Source organism: Lepidochelys kempii, chromosome 1 (genome assembly GCF_965140285.1).
Source record: "Lepidochelys kempii isolate rLepKem1 chromosome 1, rLepKem1.hap1, whole genome shotgun sequence".
Classification (NCBI taxonomy): domain Eukaryota; kingdom Metazoa; phylum Chordata; order Testudines; family Cheloniidae; genus Lepidochelys; species Lepidochelys kempii.
The window spans coordinates 329,488,485-329,508,388 of NC_136380.1; the positions used below are offsets into that span (position 1 = coordinate 329,488,485).

General features: G+C 43.1%; 1 protein-coding gene across 10 annotated transcripts in view; it reads left to right on the forward strand.

The window, feature by feature from the left end:
* Nucleotides 1-19,904, forward strand: part of PHTF2 (putative homeodomain transcription factor 2) — a 187,670-nt gene that overhangs the window by 52,558 nt on the left and 115,208 nt on the right. For all 10 annotated transcript variants that reach the window (XR_012156838.2, XM_073328594.2, XM_073328591.2 and 7 more), the window contains exon 3: nucleotides 17,155-17,211. Coding sequence is in view for 9 of the 10 variants with exons in the window: in XM_073328594.2 (XP_073184695.1) it covers nucleotides 17,155-17,211 (57 nt within the window). In the remaining variant the exon portion in view is untranslated. The remainder of the gene's footprint in view (nucleotides 1-17,154; nucleotides 17,212-19,904) is intronic.

Below are 19,904 nucleotides of genomic sequence, written 5' to 3' on the forward strand. Positions count from 1 at the left end.
TGCTAAAGGAGTTGGCGGATGTGATTGCAGAGCCATTAGCCATTATCTTTGAAAACTCATGGCAATCGGGGGAGGTCCCGGACGACTGGAAAAAGGCTAATGTAGTGCCCATCTTTAAAAAAGGGAAGGAGGAGGATCCTGGGAACTACAGGCCAGTCAGCCTCACCTCAGTCCCTGGAAAAATCATGGAGCAGGTCCTCAAGGAATCAATTCTGAAGCACTTAGAGGAGAGGAAAGTGATCAGGAACAGTTAGCATGAATTCACCAAGGGCAAGTCATGCCTGACTAATCTAATTGCTTTCTATGATGAGATAACTGGCTCTGTGGATGAGGGGAAAGCAGTGGACGTGTTGTTCCTTGACTTTAGCAAAGCTTTTGACACAGTCTCCCACAGTATTCTTGCCAGGAAGTTAAAGAAGTATGGGCTGGATGAATGGACTATATGGTGGATAGAAAGCTGGCTAGATTGTCGGGCTCAACGGGTAGTGATCAATGGCTCCATGTCTAGTTGGCAGCCGGTATCAAGCAGAGTGCCCCAAGGGTCGGTCCTGGTGCTGGTTTTGTTCAATATCTTCATAAATGATCTGGAGAATGGTTTAGATTGCACCCTCAGCAAGTTTGCAGATGACACTAAACTGGGAGGAGACGTAGATATGCTAGAGGGTAGGAATAGGATACAGAGGGCCCTAGACAAATTAGAGGATTGGGCCAAAAGAAATCTGCATTTGTCCTTGTTGAACCTCATCAGAGTCCTGCACTTAGGATGGAAGAATCCCTAGGGGGGACTAGGGACCGAGTGGCTAGGCAGCAGTTCTGCAGAAAAGGACCTAGGGGTTACAGTGGACGAGAAGCTAGTATGAGTCAACAGTGTGCCCTTGTTGCCAAGAAGGATAACAGCATTTTGGGCTGTATAAGTAGGAGCATTGCCAACAGATCGCGGAACATAATCATTCCCCTCTATTCGGCATTGGTGAGGCCTCATCTGGAGTACTGTGTCCAGTTTTGAGCCCCACACTACAAGAAGGATGTGGAAAAATTGGAAAGAGTCCACAGAGGGCAACAAAAATGATCAGGGGACTGGAGCACATGACTTATGAGGAGAGGCTGAGGGAACTGGGATTGTTTAGTCTGCGGAAGAGAAGAATGAGGGGGGATTTGATAGCTGCTTTCAACTACCTGAAAGGGGGTTTCAAAGAGGATGGATCTCGACTGTTCTCAGTGGTAGCAGATGACAGAACGAGGAGTAATGGTCTCAAGTTGCAGTGGGGGAGGTTTAGGTTGGATATTAGGAAAAACTTCTTCACTAGGAGAGTGGTGAAACATTGGAATGTGTTACCTAGGAAGATGGTGGAATCTCCTTCCTTAGAAGTTTTTAAGGTCAGGCTTGACAAAGCCCTGGCTGGGATGATTTAGTTGGGGATTGGCCCTGCTTTGAGGGAGTTGGACTAGATGACCTGCTGAGGTCCCTTCCGACCCTGATATTCTATGATTTATTTAAAAGGGTATCTTTCAAATCATGAGGGACATAGCAGTTGCCTATTATCAAGATTTTTAGTTTGTTTTCTGGTTTGTTTTTTTCCTTAAAGTCCCCAGCTGCTGGAAACAGTGTACTCGAGAATCTCCACTTTCATTTAAAAATTATAATTAAAAAAAAAAAAGTTTTAATCCTGATAGTTCTGGAGAAGAACCTGAAAATGTTGATCCCTATATGCTTCAACACTAAAAGGCAAATAAACTCTCTCCTAAAAAGTTACTTTTTGAGTCATTATTATAATATGTATTAATTATTATTATTTTTTTGGAGGGCCTGACTCATGATTTTTTGAGTGCTCAGGATTGGCAATACTAGTGCTAGAAAGATTGTTGTTAAAAACAAAGTGGAATCTTAAATTTTGGAGCACAGTTCTGCACCGGCAGTAAGTAAATGGTGGATTCCAAAGTAAAGTCGGTGGTGTAATTAGGGCTCCATTATATTCCTACACAACTTGCTGAAATGTTTCATGCTCTTAACTAGCTGCACAGTGCAAGCAAGTTTAAATATATCACTAGTTGATTCAGCCAACTTAAACCATTGATGGCAATTGTCAACAATGGTTGTAAGTTGTGAAAGCAATTAACTTATTTTTAAAGTTTGAGGGGGGGAGGGATATGGCGTTTCATATCGGTTCAGGAAGGGCATTCTATGGAAGAAAGCACATATGGTGTATTAAGGCTGGCATTTTTGTTGGCCCTGTGAATTTACTGAAAAGAGTTACCAGTGGATAAGAGATACAAGTGGATAGGCAGGGAGAGGCAGAATTATGCAGGCCTTAAGGGAAAGGACAAGAAGTTTGTATTTTAATGAAGTGGCAGGATTAAAAGAGTGTGTGTGTGAGTGAGAGAGATAGATACTGGGTAAGGAAGTTGAAGTGGTAGCATTTTTTATTGAGGAGAAGACAGTGATGTAGATATCAGGGAGGCCAAAGAGGGATGAAATTACAGTAATCGAGATGGGAGATAGAGTATGAATAGGAATTTTAGCTGTAATGACTGAAAGAAAAGGATTATGTGAGAAACGTTGGAGGAAGAAATAGTGAAATTTGAACATGGCCCAGAAGAGGGAGGAGTGTAAGATCTCCAGATTATAGGCCTGAATATGGAGGAGGAGGTTGGTGGTCAGAGAATGGGGCAAGTAGGGATGATTTGTGGGGAAAAGGTAGTTTTGGCTGCCTTTCAAGGCATTGAGCTAGCGCAAGTATAAAGGGCAGTTTTTTAGCCACAGTAGCACTGGTAGTGGCAGCACAGCTGAGCCATGCCGAGTACAAACCCGCCTGAAACTGGTGAGAATGTTCTCGGCATGGCTTTGCTGTCCCTCCGCTGCTGGAAACCATGCTACTGCAGTTGTTTATACTTACATTAGCTCTCACTGAGGTAATGCGAATACATGTACATAAACAGGAGAATCACATCCTTAACTCGTAGTGTAGACACAGCCTAAGAAAGAAGTCTGGGATACTGATAAAATCCTCACTTTCAATAAATCTATTTTAAGCAAGGGTAAATAATTCCTCTTCAAGAAGGCAATGGTACGCTGCCAAGGGAAATGTTGAGATTCTCCAGTAATGAACTCAGTGCTTCCCCACAGAACTTTACAAACCAGGAAGAATATGGACTTAACTGTCAGGTGGCAGACTAAATCTCTTTGAGGATTTCTAGAACCTCAGAGGCTAATACTGGCCTAAACTCAGAAGAATCTACATTTGTATTGCTTGGTAGCACATAGAAGCTGAAAATCATATGCATGTCCCCAAGCATGGAGATAATCAGAATCCACCAAGCTGTTAATTGCCAGAGTAAATTAAAGGAAAGATAGCCAAATAACCCTTGACAGTTGATATATGATACATGATCAGTTCCTCAGCTCAAACAATACCAATAAAATCTTCAATTCATTTTTAAAATTGATTTGTTTCTACAATTAATCATTTACTTGGGCATAGCCACACATGATTCTCTGGTATTGGGTTTATTTTGTTCCACAATAACATGTTGTGCTTATTAGATAGTATTGTATTTTCCCCGGCAATAGCTGATCTGAGAGTAGAGAGGGTTGCTTACACAATATAACAAAGCATATTCATTTCAGGACTTTGGGTGAACCTAACTGAATCAGTTCAGTCTGCATATAGAGTAATAGCATATAAACTCTGAAAAATGTTTTGCATTTAAAAGGTAGCCAAATGTTTCCTTTTCTTTTGAATAATCTCTCTTTTGTTAATCAACACTTAACAAAACAGAAGCAACCATACTTTTCAGCTACTTCAATTTGACTAGTACTCACAACTAATGTTGGTGTATATATGGTTGTGTACGGAGAAATAAATATTAACAAGCATGTAAAATATGCTAGCTTGTCACTATGTTTATAATTCTAATTCTGTGATGATTGCAGAAGCCTGGAAAAAGTTTAATGTACCTGCCTTTTCAGTGCAGGGTCCAAATCACAATTATACAATTTCTCCTAAGAAAGGTTTTATTATTATATCCACTATTTCTGGTACTTCCGTATTTATATGAACATCTAATTGAGGCGACGTCACACTTGTCAGTAATATTTGAGACATTCCTTTTGTACCTAAATTAAATGGCTGAGTGTATATTGATTAGTTTCTTTTATTTAATTATAAATCTGAATCTACTGGTGTCAGCTTGAATTTTCTTATGTACTCTTTCCCATATACGTTGTTAATCAGACCCTTTTTTGTCCAGAAATGATATGCTTCATTATTAATATTGCTGTAAATTAATAGCGCTTGATTGAAACTTAGCCTAAAGGATCTGAAACCAAGAATTTATGCTGCTTTGATTTGTACCTTTCCTTTGTATTGAGTTCATTCTTTGGGACTTGTAAGTGTGGCATCTGTTGCTAAATGAAAAAAATGGAAAAGCCTTCTCTTCTTTCTTTGATGTGTTGGTCTTCCACACCTTAAGTTAAATTTATAAGGTTTATTTATACAGTTCAGATAGGCACACTTAGTTCTTCCTGGACCCATATAAAAATACTTACAGTATTTTTCTGACCTCTGTGTCACGGCAAATAGACAGTAAATGAGCTAATGGCTAAAATGTAAATTTCCCTTTCACAATCAAGGGTTATTTTCAGTTACAGAAATAGTGATTTTTGTCTTGTATGTAATGTTTCAAGAAACTCCATTTAGGTTTGATTGCTTTAGTAATACATCTTAATTATTTTGTTTTTTAAGGAACATTACGTTATTCTGAATGCCTTTTCTCTTTAAGTTCACTGTTCATGGTCAAAGCTTCAATAGATCATAACTGGTAGGCATAAACCTCATTGGACAGAAAACAAGCTGTCACTGGGTATTGCCTAGGAACACTGCTATATGTGGAAGTAATGCAAAATCTGACTCGTCAAGTGACTGCACATGTCCATTGCACTTCAGGTGTTTTGTGTGCCAAGTGCATCAGAGTCAGATATTTTTTTCCTTAGTGGTAACAGTCGGGGAGGTGGGGACACATGCACCTTCTGCTGCCTCTTGCTATTGCATGATGGCATAAAGGGAGGAGCCGCCCCAGACCCCACTGAATTCGTTCTTACCAGCCATGATTGGTAGTCAGAATGTGTTGGCTTGCTTTTTGCAAGTTTTTTCCTTCACAGGGAATTTCTTATATTTCTATAAATAGGTGGTATGGTTCAATAGTAGTTTAGATTAGTATAGGTTTAATTTTTTTTCTTTATTTTCTTGGAACATCTGTTCCCTCTGGTTTTTGGGTGATAATGGCTAGTACTGAGGTATGCCTCGTTCTCTGGGGTTTCAGCATTGTGCCGGCTACAAAAGATGTATGTTGGCAAGGGATCCTCATTCCACCTGCCTAAAATGCCTTGGTAAGAGTTGCATAAGGTTGACTGCTGCCAAATTTGTGAAGACTTTAAGTGCTGAATGAAGAAAACCTGAGATGCGAGACTGCGCCACATCCTTATGAAGGCTGTCATGCAGGCTCCTTCTGAGCCTTCCTGCTTAAGGAGAACACAGAATGCTTGGTCATTGGTGAAGATTGTCCTCTGGACGTTTCCTCGAATCATTGGCATTGATTTGCTTCCTTGGTGCCGAGGAAGAAACACGATGGGTCGAAATCATCCAAGGAGCCAAGACTTAGCTCTGCTAGATCATCAAGGTCCCCAGTGCCATCCACTAGTAAGCACTCAGGAGGACAGGGAAATGGGTTCTCTTGCAAAAGACACTTGCTGGTACCAACCCTTTCACGTAAGGGGTGTTGACTCCAGCACTAATATTTGGGCCGTCTAGACCATCTCCTTCCACAGTACTGACCTTCTGTGCAACAAAATCAACAACAAGAAAATCTCTCTCAGTACCAACAATGCTTGAGGCATACGTAGCAGCATGAGACCTACTCTGCCTTTCGGTGCCGGAATCCTTAATGGTACAGGAAATGGCTCACCCTGTACTGATACATCCTCAGGCCCTGGCTACAGACTTACCTTAGGCTTCTGATCAGCTGTCAGTCCAGCATGGGGGACAAAGCATTGGAATATCAAGCATTTTCTCAACTAATTTAGTCTAGAGGTTGACCTACCGCGATATCCCTGGTACCAATATCCTTAGGGCTGTGACCCGGACATCAGCACCATCGTGGTGGGCTGAGAACCTACGGAGTCTGAGGTAGGTTCTTATGCTCCTCTCTCTTGACATAAATGATGGCATTCCCTTTCTCCTTCATCAAGGGAATTTTGTTACTGATACTCACCAGATGTCCAGAGGCAGTCAGAGAGAAACTTGGAGCATGGATGGTTGTGGTCCTGTGCTGTACCCATGACCCATCAGGAACCCAGAGGAATGCCCCCTCTTTCTAGATCCTACTTGGTTCCTCAGTCTTTTAGATCTCCTACCAGGCATCACTACCAATGTCAATACCGAGCAAAACCCTGAAGGCCTGCAGGCTTTGACACCTCCACCCACTACAGCACAAGAGGATCAGCCTCAGCCTCCTTTATATTTGTTGTCCTCACAACATGCTCAGACTGTAGCTCCTCAAGATACCTCACTAGTCCAAGATGACTAGAGGGCTTACCAAGATCTTTTAAGGAGAGTTGCTACCTCTCTTGAAATACCTGTTGAGGTGGTCAATAGTCTTGTGGACATTCTGGGTTCAGCAGGGCGTTCGAGAGTGGCTCTCCTTATCAACAAAGCCCTCCTGGAACCTAAAAGATCCTTGTGGCCAATGCCATCCTCTCTGTCTCTAACAGCCAAGATAACCAAGAGAAGGTACCATGTCCCTTCTCAAATCTATGAATATTTTTCCTGCCCATTCCTTGTCAGGTTCCTTTGTTGTCTGAGCATTAAATGAAAGAGCATGTCAGGCATGGCCTTCTACCCCAAAAGGACAAAGACACAGAGACTTTTGGTGATTTTTTTTGGTTGAAAGATTTATTTCACAGCTGGCCAACAATTTAACATCTAGCCAGCAAATCTTACTGGCTGGGTATGACTTCTCTCTCTGAGACAATATACTGAAGTCCTCAGACTAGTTGCCGGATGATCCCTGACGGGAATTTTTAGGCCATCATAGAAGTGGGCAAATTGGAGATTAGGATCTTGCTGCTAGTTGCCTTAGATGGGGCAGTTTTGACATCCAGAGCCATGTTATCTGCAATAACTATGCACAGATGTTCATGCCTTCAACCATCCAGTCTCCCAGAGGATGTCCAGCAGACTATCCAAGATCTCCTCTTTTGAAGGACCTACTCGCTTTTCACAGAAGATGGATGAGGAGCTCCATGCTCTGAAGGGTTCGAGGGCTATGCTGAAATCATTGGGAATTATACTTTTCTTTGGGGGCGGGGGGGGAAAAAAAAGCAGTTCTGTCCTCTGTCTCTGTGGAGATATCCCCTCTTCCCACTTTGGCAGCCTGGCCATTCCAGAAACAGGAGGAAACCACAGAAGGACCTCACCCTCCTCAGTTTTCTTCTGCAGCAGGTTCTTAGTCTGGAAATCCGAAGCAGTCTGTTTGACTGCCTTGTTGAGGACAGGATGCCAGATCACTTTGTTTGAGTTCCTCCCTCCCCTATTTATTTTCCAACAGGTTATCCCACTTCCTATTTGTGTGGTCCTAAGTGTTGTGGATCAGGGATACACCCTGCAGTTTTTCCATTCTTTCCTCCGACCCCGCTTCCCATCTGTCTTCCGGGACCACTCTTATGAGCCTGTGCTCTTCCAGAAGGTCCAGTCTCGCCTCCATTTGGGGGTTAAAGAAGAGGGTTGTTCCCATTCTCCAAGGGAAGGGTTTCTATTCATGTTACTTGATTCCAGAGGCAAAAGGAGGCCTCAGGCCCATTTTCTGACCTGCAAAATCTGAGCAAATATATAAAGAAACCTAGGTTTTGCACAGTGACTTTGGCCTCCATCCCCTCTCTGCATCCTGGAGACTGGTATGCTGCTCTTAACTTGAAGGATACATGTTTCCAAGTGGTTATCCATTAAAGCCGCAGGAGATTCCTTTAAGTTTCTGGTCACCAGCACCATTATCAGTTTAGTCTTTCCCTTTGGTCTGTCCACTGCCCCATGAGTATTTACAAAATGCATCGTGGCAGTGGCTGCATACCTAAGGAAAACTGGGGGGAAAGAATTTTATTACCTAGATGGCTGATTGGCTGGTATGAGGTTGCTCTGAGCTCCAAACAGAAGTCAGTCTCTCCAAGATCTGATCCCTCTTCAGAGTCAGTTGATAAACCATATTCTCCCTGATTCAGAGAGTAGAATTTACTTGGGGAAGTTTTGGATTCTACAGTAACAAAGGTGTTCCTATCTCAAGCCAGATTCCAGGCAACGTTAAAAATTACCATAGAGCTCAAAGCCCATCTGCTTTCAACATTGAGCAATTACCTGACTACTGGGTATGTGTATGTATGTGATTCGGTATGCCAGATTTCATCTGGGAAAGTTGCAGGGCTGGTTAAAATCAGTGTACTCCCTAGCTCGTCACCAATTAGACATGCTGGGTTGAGTGCCCACAAGAGTACTAGCCTTCTTGGACTGGTGGATGGATCTGGGCAATGTATGTATGGGTGTTTCCTTTGCCCCTCCCTTACCCACGCTGACTCTGGTTATGGACACTTTATTCAATTTGAATGAATTAATACCAGTGGGGTTGGATACTATTCATCTGAGGATACTGAAGGAATTAGCTGAAGATATCTCAGAGCCACTGGCAATAATATTTACAAACTCGTGGCTGACAGGAGAGGTCCCAGAAGACTGGAGAAGGCCTAGTACACTGCTGATCTTTAAAAAGCTGGGAAAGGAGGCCCTGGCAAGCTATAGACCTGTCAGACTGACTTTGATAGTTGGAAAGCTACTAGAGCAATGTATAAAACATTCAATTTGTGAATACCTGGAAGATGAAGGGGTAATTGCTAGCAGCCAGTGTGGATTCACCAAGAACAAATCATGCAAAACCAGCTTGGTTTACTTCGACAGGGTAACTGATTTGGTGGATAGAGGGGGAATGTGGTGGCCATAATGAACCTGGACTTCAGCAAGGCTTTTGACACAGTCCCACATAACGTTCTGATAAGTAAGCTGGAGAAATGCAGGCTTGATACAACTACCATTAAGTGGATACATAATTGGTTAAACAATTGCAAATGAAGAGTAACTATTAATGGAATGTTTCAGAGTAGTTTATTAATGGAATGATGTCCTATTGGAAGGAGGTCTCAAATGGGGTTCCACAGGGATCTGTTCCGGGTCTGGTGGTGTTTAACATCTTTATTAATTACTTGGATGTAGAAATAGATAGCATAATCAAGTTTGCAGGTAACACAAAGCTGGGGATGGGGTGGCTAATACTTTGGAGGATAGCACTAAAACTCAGAGATCTTGATAAATTGAAGAACTAGACACCCAAATGAAATTCATCAAAGACAAATATAAGGTGCTGTACTTTGAGAAGAAAAACCAAAAGGACAAATACAGAATGGGGGAAAACTGGCTTGACAACAGCACTGCTGAGAAGGATCTGGGATTTGTGGTGGATCACAGCCACAATGAGTCAACAATATGATGCTGTTGCAAAAAAAGCAAATGTAATTTTAGGTTGCATTAACAGAGGTGTATAACATGCAAGTCCTGGGAGGTGATAGTATCACTCTATTCGATACTGGTTAGGCGTCAGCTGGAGTGCTGTGTCCAGTGTTGGTTACCAATGTGTAGAAAGAATATAGAGAAACTGGAAAGAATTCAGAGGTGAGTGACAAAGATAAAAGGAATGGGATAAGCCATTCAAGCACAGCCTGAAGGAACTGGGTATGTTTAGTATGGAAAAGAAGGGATTAAGGCGGGATATGATAGCGGTTTTCAAGAACTTGAAAGGCTGCCACAAAAAAGATGGAGAAAAGTTCTCTCTTGCCACAGAGGGTAGGACAGGAGGCAATGGGTTAAAATTACAGCATAGCAGGTTTAGATTAAATCTCAGGAAAAACTTCCTAATTGTAAGAATAGTAGGACAATGGAACAGACTGCTTTGGGAGGTTGTAGAAGCTTTTTCACTGGAGGAGGTTTTCAGAAGGAGACTGGATAGCCATCTGTCTTGGATGGCTTGGACACAACAGGTCCTGCATCTTGGAGAGAGGTTGGACTGAATGGCCCTTATGGTCCCTTGTAACCCTATGATTCTCTAGGTTGGGGAGCTCATCTAGGAAATCTACGGACTCACTGTCTATGGTCTCCTCAAGATTTGGGCTCTCCAGAAAAACATGTGAGTTGTGAGCTATTCATCTGGCACTTCTCCTCATATCAAGGGAGAGACCCTACAAGTCCTCATGGACAACACTGTAACAGTTTTCTACTTGAACAGGCACGGAGTGGCCAGATCAGGTAGTCCTTGTTTAGAAGTGATACATCTTTGAGTTTTGGTGTCACCAGAACAATATATCTCAAAGCCTTCCACCTTCTTGGTGTTCAGTACAGCTTTGCGGATCGCCTGAGCAGAACAATCCGTGAGAATCATGAGGGGTCTCTCAGCCAGGATATAGTGCGATTCATTTTTCAAATTTTGGGGGGTCAATGTGTCTCCTAGACATGTTGGCTACTTGTCTCAACAGAATATGCCAGCTCTTTTTTGTTCCAGGGAGGTCTTAATCAAGGATCTTTGACCAGACTCTTTCGTACAGCCTTGGAAAGAGAAACTACTGTTTGCCTACCACTCCTGTACCTCCCCAGATGTTGCTCAAGCTCAAGCAGGATCATGCTCACATGATCCTCATAGCACCAACATGGCCTCACCAGCATTGGTTCACCAGTCTGTTTGCCGAGGCTCCTTTGATACTACCTTCAGAAGCTCATCTGAACTCCCAGGACCATGGCTGCCTGCTTCATCTGATGGCCTGAATGCTCCATGGTTAATGTCTCAGGAGGCAGTGTGTTCAGGGAATGTGCAAAACATGCTCATGAATACCAGAAAGTCACCTACTAAACATGCTTACTGGTTGAAGTGGAAATGATTATCCTTATGGTCAAAGCAAAAGGATGTTTCACCAGTCCTGGCATCTATACCATGTTTTGGACTATTTGTTCCACCTAAAACAACAAGGCCTATTAATTAGGTCCATCAGAGTTTATCTGGCAGCTGTTTCTGCTTTCCACCCTCCAACTATGGGCTGTCTGGAATTTTCTAATCCTGTGTCAATCAGATCTGGACAGAGTCTGGACACTTTAAATCGCCATGTTGTAGCACCATGGAGTCCAAGCAAGGAATGGGATCTAATTCAGGTGATGGTTCCACACTTTGAACGAATGGCTACTTGCTCTTTACTACATCTCTCTATGAAAGTAGTATTTTTGGTAGCTGTTACCTCCACGAGAAGAGTGACAGAATTACAGGTTTTGGTAGTTGACTCTCCTTAATGCAGCTTTTTTTAATAAGGAAAAGGTATACATATGTCTACATCCAAAATTCCTGACTAAAGTATCATAGAAGATTAGGGTTGGAAGAGACATCAGGAGATCATCTAGTCCAACCCCCTGCTCAAAACAGGACCAACCCCAACTAAATCATCCCAGGCAGGGCTTTGTCAAGCCGGGCCATAAAAACCTCTAAGGATGGAGATTCCACCATCTCCCTAGGTAACCCATTCCAGTGCTTCACCACCTTCCTAGTGAAATAGTGTTTCCTAATATCCAACCTAGACCTCCCCCACTCCAACGTGAGACCATCGCTCCTTGTTCTGTCATCTGCCACCACTGAAAACAGCTGAGCTCCATCCTCTTTGGAACCCCCCTTCAGGTAATTGAAGGCTCCATGATTTTTCCAGGGACTGAGGTGAGGCTGACTGGTCTGTAGTTCCCCAGATTCTCCTTCTTCCCTTTTTAAAAAAATGGGCACTATATTTACCTTTTTCCAATTGTCTGGGACCTCCCCCAATCGCCACTAGTTTTCAAAGATAATGGTAGTGACTACAATCATATCAGCCAACTCCCTCAGCACCCTTGGAGCATTGGATCCGGACCCCTGGACTTTTTTGCATGTCCAGCTTTTCTAAATAGTCCTTAACCTGCTCTTTCACCAGTGAGGGCTGCTCACCTACTCCCCTTACTGTGCTGTCCAGTGCAGCAATCTGGAAGCTGACCTTGTCTGTGAAGACCGAAGCAAAAAAAGCATTAAGTACTTCAGCTTTTTCCACATCTGTCACTAGGTTGCCTCCCCCATTCAGTAAGGGTCCCACACTTTTTTTGACTACCTTCTTGTTGCTAACATACCTGTAGAAACCCTTCTTTTTACCCTTCGCATATCTTGCTAGCTGCAACTTCAGTTATGCTTTGGCCTTCCTGATTACACCCCTGCATGCTCGAGCAATATTTTTATACTTCTCCGTAGTCATCTGTCCAAGTTTCCACTTCTTGTTAGCTTCCTTTTTGTGTTTAAGCTCACCGAAGATTTCTCTGTTAAGCCGAGCTGGTTGCCTGCCATGTTTACTATTCTTTCTACACATCGGGATGGCCTGTTCCTGCGCCCTTTAAGGCTTCTTTAAAATACAGCCACCTCTCCTCCTGGACTCCTTTCCACCTCATATAGCCTCTCAGGGGATCCTGCCCATCAGTTCCCTGAGGGAGTCAAGTCTGCTTTTCTGAAGTCCAGGGTCCGTATTCTGCTGCTCTCTTCTTCCTTTTGTCAGGATCCTGAACTCGACCATCTCATGGTCACTGCTGCCCAGGTTGCCACCTACTTCTCCTTCCCCTACCAGTTCTTCCTTGTTAATTCCTCCAGCGCTTGCACCAGGAAATTGTCTCCAACACTCTCCAAAAACTTCCTGGATTGTCTGTACACTGCTGTATCGCTCTCCCAGCAGATGTCAAGGTGATTGAAGTCCTCCATGAGAACCGGGGCCTGTGATCTGGAAACTTCTGTTAGTTGTCTGAAGAAAGCCTCATCTACCTCATCCTCCTGGTCTGGTGGTCTGTAGCAGATGCCCACCACGACATCACCCTGGTTGTTCTCACCTCTAAACTTAACCCAAAGACTCTCAACAGGCTTTTCTCCAGTTTCATACTGGAGCTCTGAGCAGTCATACTGCACTGTATGTAAGAGAGCAACTATTCTACCTTTTCTCCCTTGCTTGTCCTTCCTGAACAGTTTGTACCCAGTCATGTGAGTTAGCCCACCAAGTCTCTGTTGTTCCAGTCACATCATAGTTCCTTGACTGTGCCAGGACTTCCAATTCTTTCTGCTTGTTTCCCAGGCTTCTTGCGTTCCTGTACAGGCACTTAAAATAACTAGCTGATTGCCATACTTTCTCAGTATGGACCAGGAGGCCTCCCCATTGCACCCTCCTCTGTTTCCTCCTGGTATCCCACTTCCCCACTTACCTCTGGGCTTAGGTCACCAACCCCTGGTGAACTTAGTTTAATGCCCTTCTCACTAGGTTAGTAAGCCTGCCTGCAAAGATGCTTTTCCCTCTTTTAGTTAGGTGGATCTCATCTCTTCCTAGCAATCCTTCCTGGAACAACATCCCATGGTTGAAGAATCCAAAGCCCTCTCTCTGACACCACCTGCGCAACCACACATTTACCTCCACAATTTGATGGTCCTTTTCCTTCAACAGGAAGGATGGATGAGAACACAACTTGCACCTCAAACTCCTTTATCCTTCTTCCCAGAGCTACGTAGGCTGCAGTGACCCGCTCGAGGTCATTCTTGGCAATCTAATGGGTGCCCACATGAAGTAGGAAGGGGTAGTGGTACGAGGGTTTGATCAGTCTCGGCAAGCACTTGGTCACATCCTGAATTCTAGCTCCAGCCAAGCAGCACGCTCTGAGTCTCCCAGTCTGGACAGCAGATGGATGACTCCATCCCCCTTAGGAGGGAGTCCCCGACCACCACCCATCTCCTCCCCTTGGGAGTGGTGGTCATGGAACCCCCATCTTTAGGACAATGCATCACATACCTTCCGTTCACTGGGGTCTCCTTCTGATCCCTTCCCTCAGATGACTCTTCCAAACCATTCTCTGCCCTAGTACCTGTGCAGAGAACCTGAAAACTGTTTCTTATCCCTGTCTGCATTGGGGATACATTGGTTTTCTTCTGGAGGTCACATGCTACCAATTTTCTTCCCCGTTCTGCATCGCACACTCTGATTCTTCAGCATGCTGTGCCTGCAGTACCAAACGCTGACTTCTGTCCAGAAAGTCTTCATTTTCTTTGATGCAGTGCTGGGTTAATAGTTGGGTCTCTAGTCCTTTAACCTTGTCTTCCAATATGGAGACCAGCTTGAACTTCATACAGACGAATTCGCTTCTATCCTCCTGAGAGAAAGACAAACATGGCACATCCTGTGCAGGTCACAATATCTGATGGCTCACTGTCAGTGATATCTTCCTTTTTAAGAGCCTCTGCAGATGATGTATTTACTGCTCACAGAAGCCTGATAAGCAAAAAAAAAAAAAACCCTCTGTGTGGGAAATCTCTCTCCCCCCCCCCCCCAGGGCAAACTCCCTCTGTTTGCCTGTCCTCTGTTCGCCGCTCACTTGCTTCAGAACTGGCTGTTTTTTTATAAGGCTGCTGTCTTGAAGCAGTTGGCCCGGCTCAAAGTCTTCACTCCAGTCAACCACTCAAGGTCCACCTAGAACAAAGTACTCCCAATTCACACTTTTCAAACAAATAACCACATGGTCATACAGTCCTGGCAACCAGCTCCAGTCAAACGAATAGTCACAGGAGACAGACACTTGTATATTCACTTCAACTGCTCACAACACAGCCCCCTCAGTGCAGCACTCACTGTAGCTCCTCCCAGACAGTTCCCAGGCAAATTCCCTCTGTTCACCTGTCCTCTGTTTGCTGCTCCAGAATTAAAGTAGCACCAGAATTCCACCTTCATCAAGCCATATACTTGTCAACTTTCTTTCCTAAGTCCCACTCTCATAAGGCTGAGGAGAGACTGCACACCTTGAATGATAAATGGATGTTGGCTTTCTACTTGGACAGAACCAGATCTTTTAGATCTTCACCACAGCTGTTTGTGACTTTTGCAGACTGGCTTAAAGGCCTTCCAGTCTTGACAGAGGATTTAATCCGCATATGTTTGTGCTATGACATTGCCAGTCATTTGCCCCTTCCAAGCAGCATAGTAGCGTAGTAGTCTCTACAAGACCTCAGACAGTTTCTATAGCTTTTTTTGGGCTTAGGTATTTATACCAGACATTTATAAAGCTGCAACTTGTACTCCTGGGAGAATTCTGCACCACTACTCAATGCAGAATTTTGCAGAAATGAAAGTGCATGCAGAATTTCCTTTCTCCCCCAGAAATGGGCTGCAGTGCTTCTGGCCCTCACTAGGGGCTACTGGACCTGGCAAAACCCAACTCACACATAGAAGACACTGTTGGGGAGAAGGAGGAAGCTGCTGTTCCCCGCACGCTCTGAGGGAAGGAGAGGGCAGCGCGCAGGAAACTCCATGCAAGCCTGGGACCCAGCATCAGGCTGTTTCTCCCTCTGGATATCCCTGGGCTCTGAGGGGTAGGAGGGCAGCTGTCTAGACTGAAGGGGGCCGTGCCTGGGCTCTGAAGGGAGAGGGAATGCAGGTATCAGGGCAAAGGGAGCCCCGTGGCTGGACTCTGGTCGGGAGGGGTTGTGGGTGTATGGCCCCCTGACTTGAGTGGAGGGGAAGGGAAAGGGGCAGAGAAACAAGAATTGGGTTGTCATAGGGGTTTCTTTAACTCTCTACTCCTGTGGGAATTTGTGTGTGTATAGTGTGGCAGAGCTCCGACCTTGCCCCCATGGGTCCCATGCTTTCACGTGGTTTATGCTAGCCTCAGAGGCTCACTGCGACCCACCATGTAGACCTTCTTTCTCTAGAGCCAGGGTACAGTCTATTGAGCCCTTTTCATCATAAGCCAGCAGGGAGGCTGGTGAGAGAACTCCCAGTCTCTGTTGTCCCTATGGGCTTATTCCAGAACAGTTTTTAGTCTCCTGTCCTGACGGGGCCTGTGTTCCCATCCCAGGAGGTGTTTCTGTAGTGGCAGGTTGGGGGAATCCCGGGCCCTCCCTCTACTCTGGGTTCTGGCCCAGGGACCCTAATGGCAGCAGCTGTTGGCAGCTGACCTTTCACTGCCAGAGTTGCTACATTTTCCTGGGTCACTTCCCCACAGCTCCCCCACTTCTCTCTCTTAACGCCGCCTTCACCCTTACCTTAGGGCTCCCTTTCCAGTGGCTTGAGGGTGTCTTCATTACTCAGTCCTTCAGCCGCACTTGCTCTCCTTGGCCTGACTAGAGTGAGCCCTTTTATAGTATCAGAGGGGCCTTAATTAGAATCAGGTGTTCTCATTAGCTTAACAGCCTCACCTGACTTGTTGCAGGCTAATTGGAGTCATGTGTCCACCCTAGCCTGTAGTAGCCCCTGCTCTGGTCAGTCAGGGAACAGAAAACTGTTTATCCAGTGGCCAGTATATCTGCCTTCTACTACTCTGCTGTACCCAACTGGTCTGGGTCTATCACAATATTTAGACATAGTGGCTGACAGGTGTTTTGAAATAAATACCTAAATAATTGAAACTGGTGTGATTATGTAGTTTTATTTTGAGAAATAAAATTTGCAGAATTTTAAAATATTGTGCACAGAATTTTTAATTTTTGGCACAGAATTGCCCCAGGAATAAACTTGGTCATTGGTACATAACTTTTTACAACTCATTGTGCTATATCTCAATATTCCAGAGATGATGCTAAATTTGGATGAGTAATCCTTCATTCATTGTTCAGTTAGTCTCCAAAATCACCTCTGGATTGAATTGCTTGAGAGTCACCTAAAGTGGAATGGACATGCAATCTCTTGAAGGAAAAAATGGTTACTAACCTGGTCTGTATCTGTGATTCTTTGAGATGTTGCACATGCCCATTGCATGACCCACTCTCCTTTCCCTGTATATTGGAGTCCCTCAAGAAGGAATGAGGAAGGTCTGGGGGGCGGGTCTGCCCTCTATGGGATTGTGCAACAGCATAAGGTGCAAGCCCAAGGAAACGATGGTCTATTGTTTTGTGTGTTCATGCTGTACCTTACCTCTGTGAAAACAGATTTTTTTTTTTGTTGCATAATGTTTCATTAAATGTAATTTAATTCAGATATTTTTGTTCTCTTTTTAGATTGGGGCATATGATCAACAAATATGGGAAAAATCTGTTGAACAAAGAGAAATCAAGGTAACATTTTAATAATTCTTTCTGTTCATAGTGTAAGTTATGGCTAACTTAATCTTAAATTTCAAATTACATAACTATGGTGATTTACACTCCTAAAATTCTTATTGCAATGAAAAAGTAATGTTCATAATGTTCTGAATTCCAGTGTATAACAATAAGTAGTTTGTATGTTTATCGTATATTATTTCCTAATTACTGAAAAAAACGCTAGCAATCCACAGTTCATGGCAAGAACTTTCAATTTTCTTTGTATGAATTCTAATGTCAGTTGTTTGAGCTGTTTTTTACTTTCAGTTAGTTACTCTGTACCACCTTATATCCTTCTTTTTGATGGTGTCATTGTTTTGTACAGTTTATTGGACTGGTAAGTACTTCGGGTTGGTGGTTTTGTGTTACTATGCATAAGCTGCTATGCTTAACTGTAATTCTGCGTTTTGGGGTGACTAACAGAATGTCATCAGTGTTTGCTGCTGCCAACTTGTTATGCAAAAATAACAGTTGGTAGGAGTCTTTTTTAATAGATTATGATTTTATGGAATTTATGCATAATTATGTTACATGATTATAGAAATGAAGCAGTTCTAATTTTTCCTTGCAAATTAATTTATTATACCAACTTTTTTTTTCCTCAAGTTCTGCATCTGGTAAATATGCTACTATTGCCTGGGCTAAAAGCTGTTGCTGATTTTAGCACAAATAATTCTGATAACATATAAATTGCTTAAGATTTCACTGGGTTTTAGTGTTTGGACAGTAAAATGCATAGGATGAAAATGAATAGGGGATTTTGATGCGCTTCAGGCATGTTTTATTAAGTGGAAATTCAGCTGCATTAACACATCTGAGACTGACCTGGACTGTGTAATTGTGACCCTGACTTCACTATAGATGGCTTTTTTTTGTTTGTTTGTTTTTCCCCTTTCATTCTGCACAATAATTGCTTTCTACTGAAATGTTCCTATCTTTATATCTGTTTAATGAGAAGAATGTTTGAATATATAAATATATTTTAGGTGGCACATTACTGTATACTAAGATAGCAATGCTTCAGTTAAATTGTTGCATCATATAGGTGTTTTTAAATTATGAACTAAATGGTTTAGCCATTGAGAGTAAGAATGAAATACTTTATAGCATTGGCTCTCAACCTTTCCAGACTACTTTACCCCATACAGGAGTCTAATTTATCTTGTGTACCCCCAAGTTTCACCTCACTTAAAAACTACTTGCTTTCAAAATCAGACATGAAAATACAGAAGTGTCACAGCACACTATTACTGAAAAATTGATTACTTTCCTATTTTTACCATATAATTATAAAATAAATCAATTGAAATATAAATATTGTACTTTGTATTTCAGGGTATAGTATATAGAGCAGTATAAACAAATCACTGTATGAAATTTTAGTTTGTACTGACTCCGCTAGTGTTTTTAAATAGCCTGTTGTAAAACTAGGCAAATATCTAAGTGAGTTGATGTACCCCCGGAAGACCTCTGCATACCCCCTGTAAACTCAAGGGTTGTACCGTATGATTGGAGAATTTCTAACATAGTTCCTATTTTTAAGAAAGGGAAAAAAGGTGATCTGGGTAACTATAAGCCTGTTAGTTTGACATCTGTAGTATGCAAGGTCTTGGAAAAAATTTTGAAGGAGAGGGTAGTTAAGGACATTGAAGTCAATGGGACAAAATACAACATGGTTTTACAAAAGGTAGATCGTGCCAAACCAACCTGATCTCCTTCTTTGAGAAAGTAACAGATTTTTTTAGACAAAGGAAACACAGTGGATCTAATTTACCTAGATTTCAGTAAGGCGTTTGATACCGTGCCACATGGGGAATTATTAGTTAAATTGGATAAGATGGGGATCAATAGGAAAATTGAAAGGTGGATAAGGAATTGGTTAAAGGGGAGACTACAATGGGTCCTACTGGAAGGTGAACTGTCAGGCTGGAGCGAGGTTACCGGTGGAGTTCCTCAAGGATAGGTTTTGGAACCAGTGGGGGGAGGGATAGCTCAGTGGCTTGAGCATTGACCTGCTAAACCCAGGGTTGTGAGTTCAATCCGTGAGGGGGCCATTTAGGGATCTGGGGCAAAAATTGGGGATTGGCCCTGCTTTGAGCAGGGGGTTGGATTAGATGACCTCCTGAGGTCCCTTCCAACCCTAACCTTCTATGATTTAATCTTCTTTTTTTATTACTGACCTCGGCACAAAAAGTGGGAGTGTGCTAATAAAGTTTGCGGATGATACAAAGCTGGGAGGTATTGCCAATTTAGAGAAGGACAGGGATATCCTACAGGAGGATCTGGATGACCTAGGTAAACTGGAGTATAGTAATAGGATGAAATTTAATAGTGAGAAGTGTAAGGTCATGCATTTAGGGATTAATAACAAGAATTTTAGTTATAAAATAGGGACGCATCAATTAGAAGTAACTGAAGAGGAGAAGGACCTTGGAGTATTGGTTGATCATAGGATGACTATGAACCGCCAGTGTGATATGGCCGTGAAAAAAGCTAATGTGGTCTTGGGATGCATCAGGAGAGGTATTTCCAGTAGGGATAAGGAGGTTTTAGTACCGTTATACAAGGCACTGGTGAGACCTCACCTGGAATACTGTGTGCAGTTCTGGTCTCCCATGTTTAAGAAGGATGAATTCAAACTGGAACAGGTACAGAGAAGGGCTACT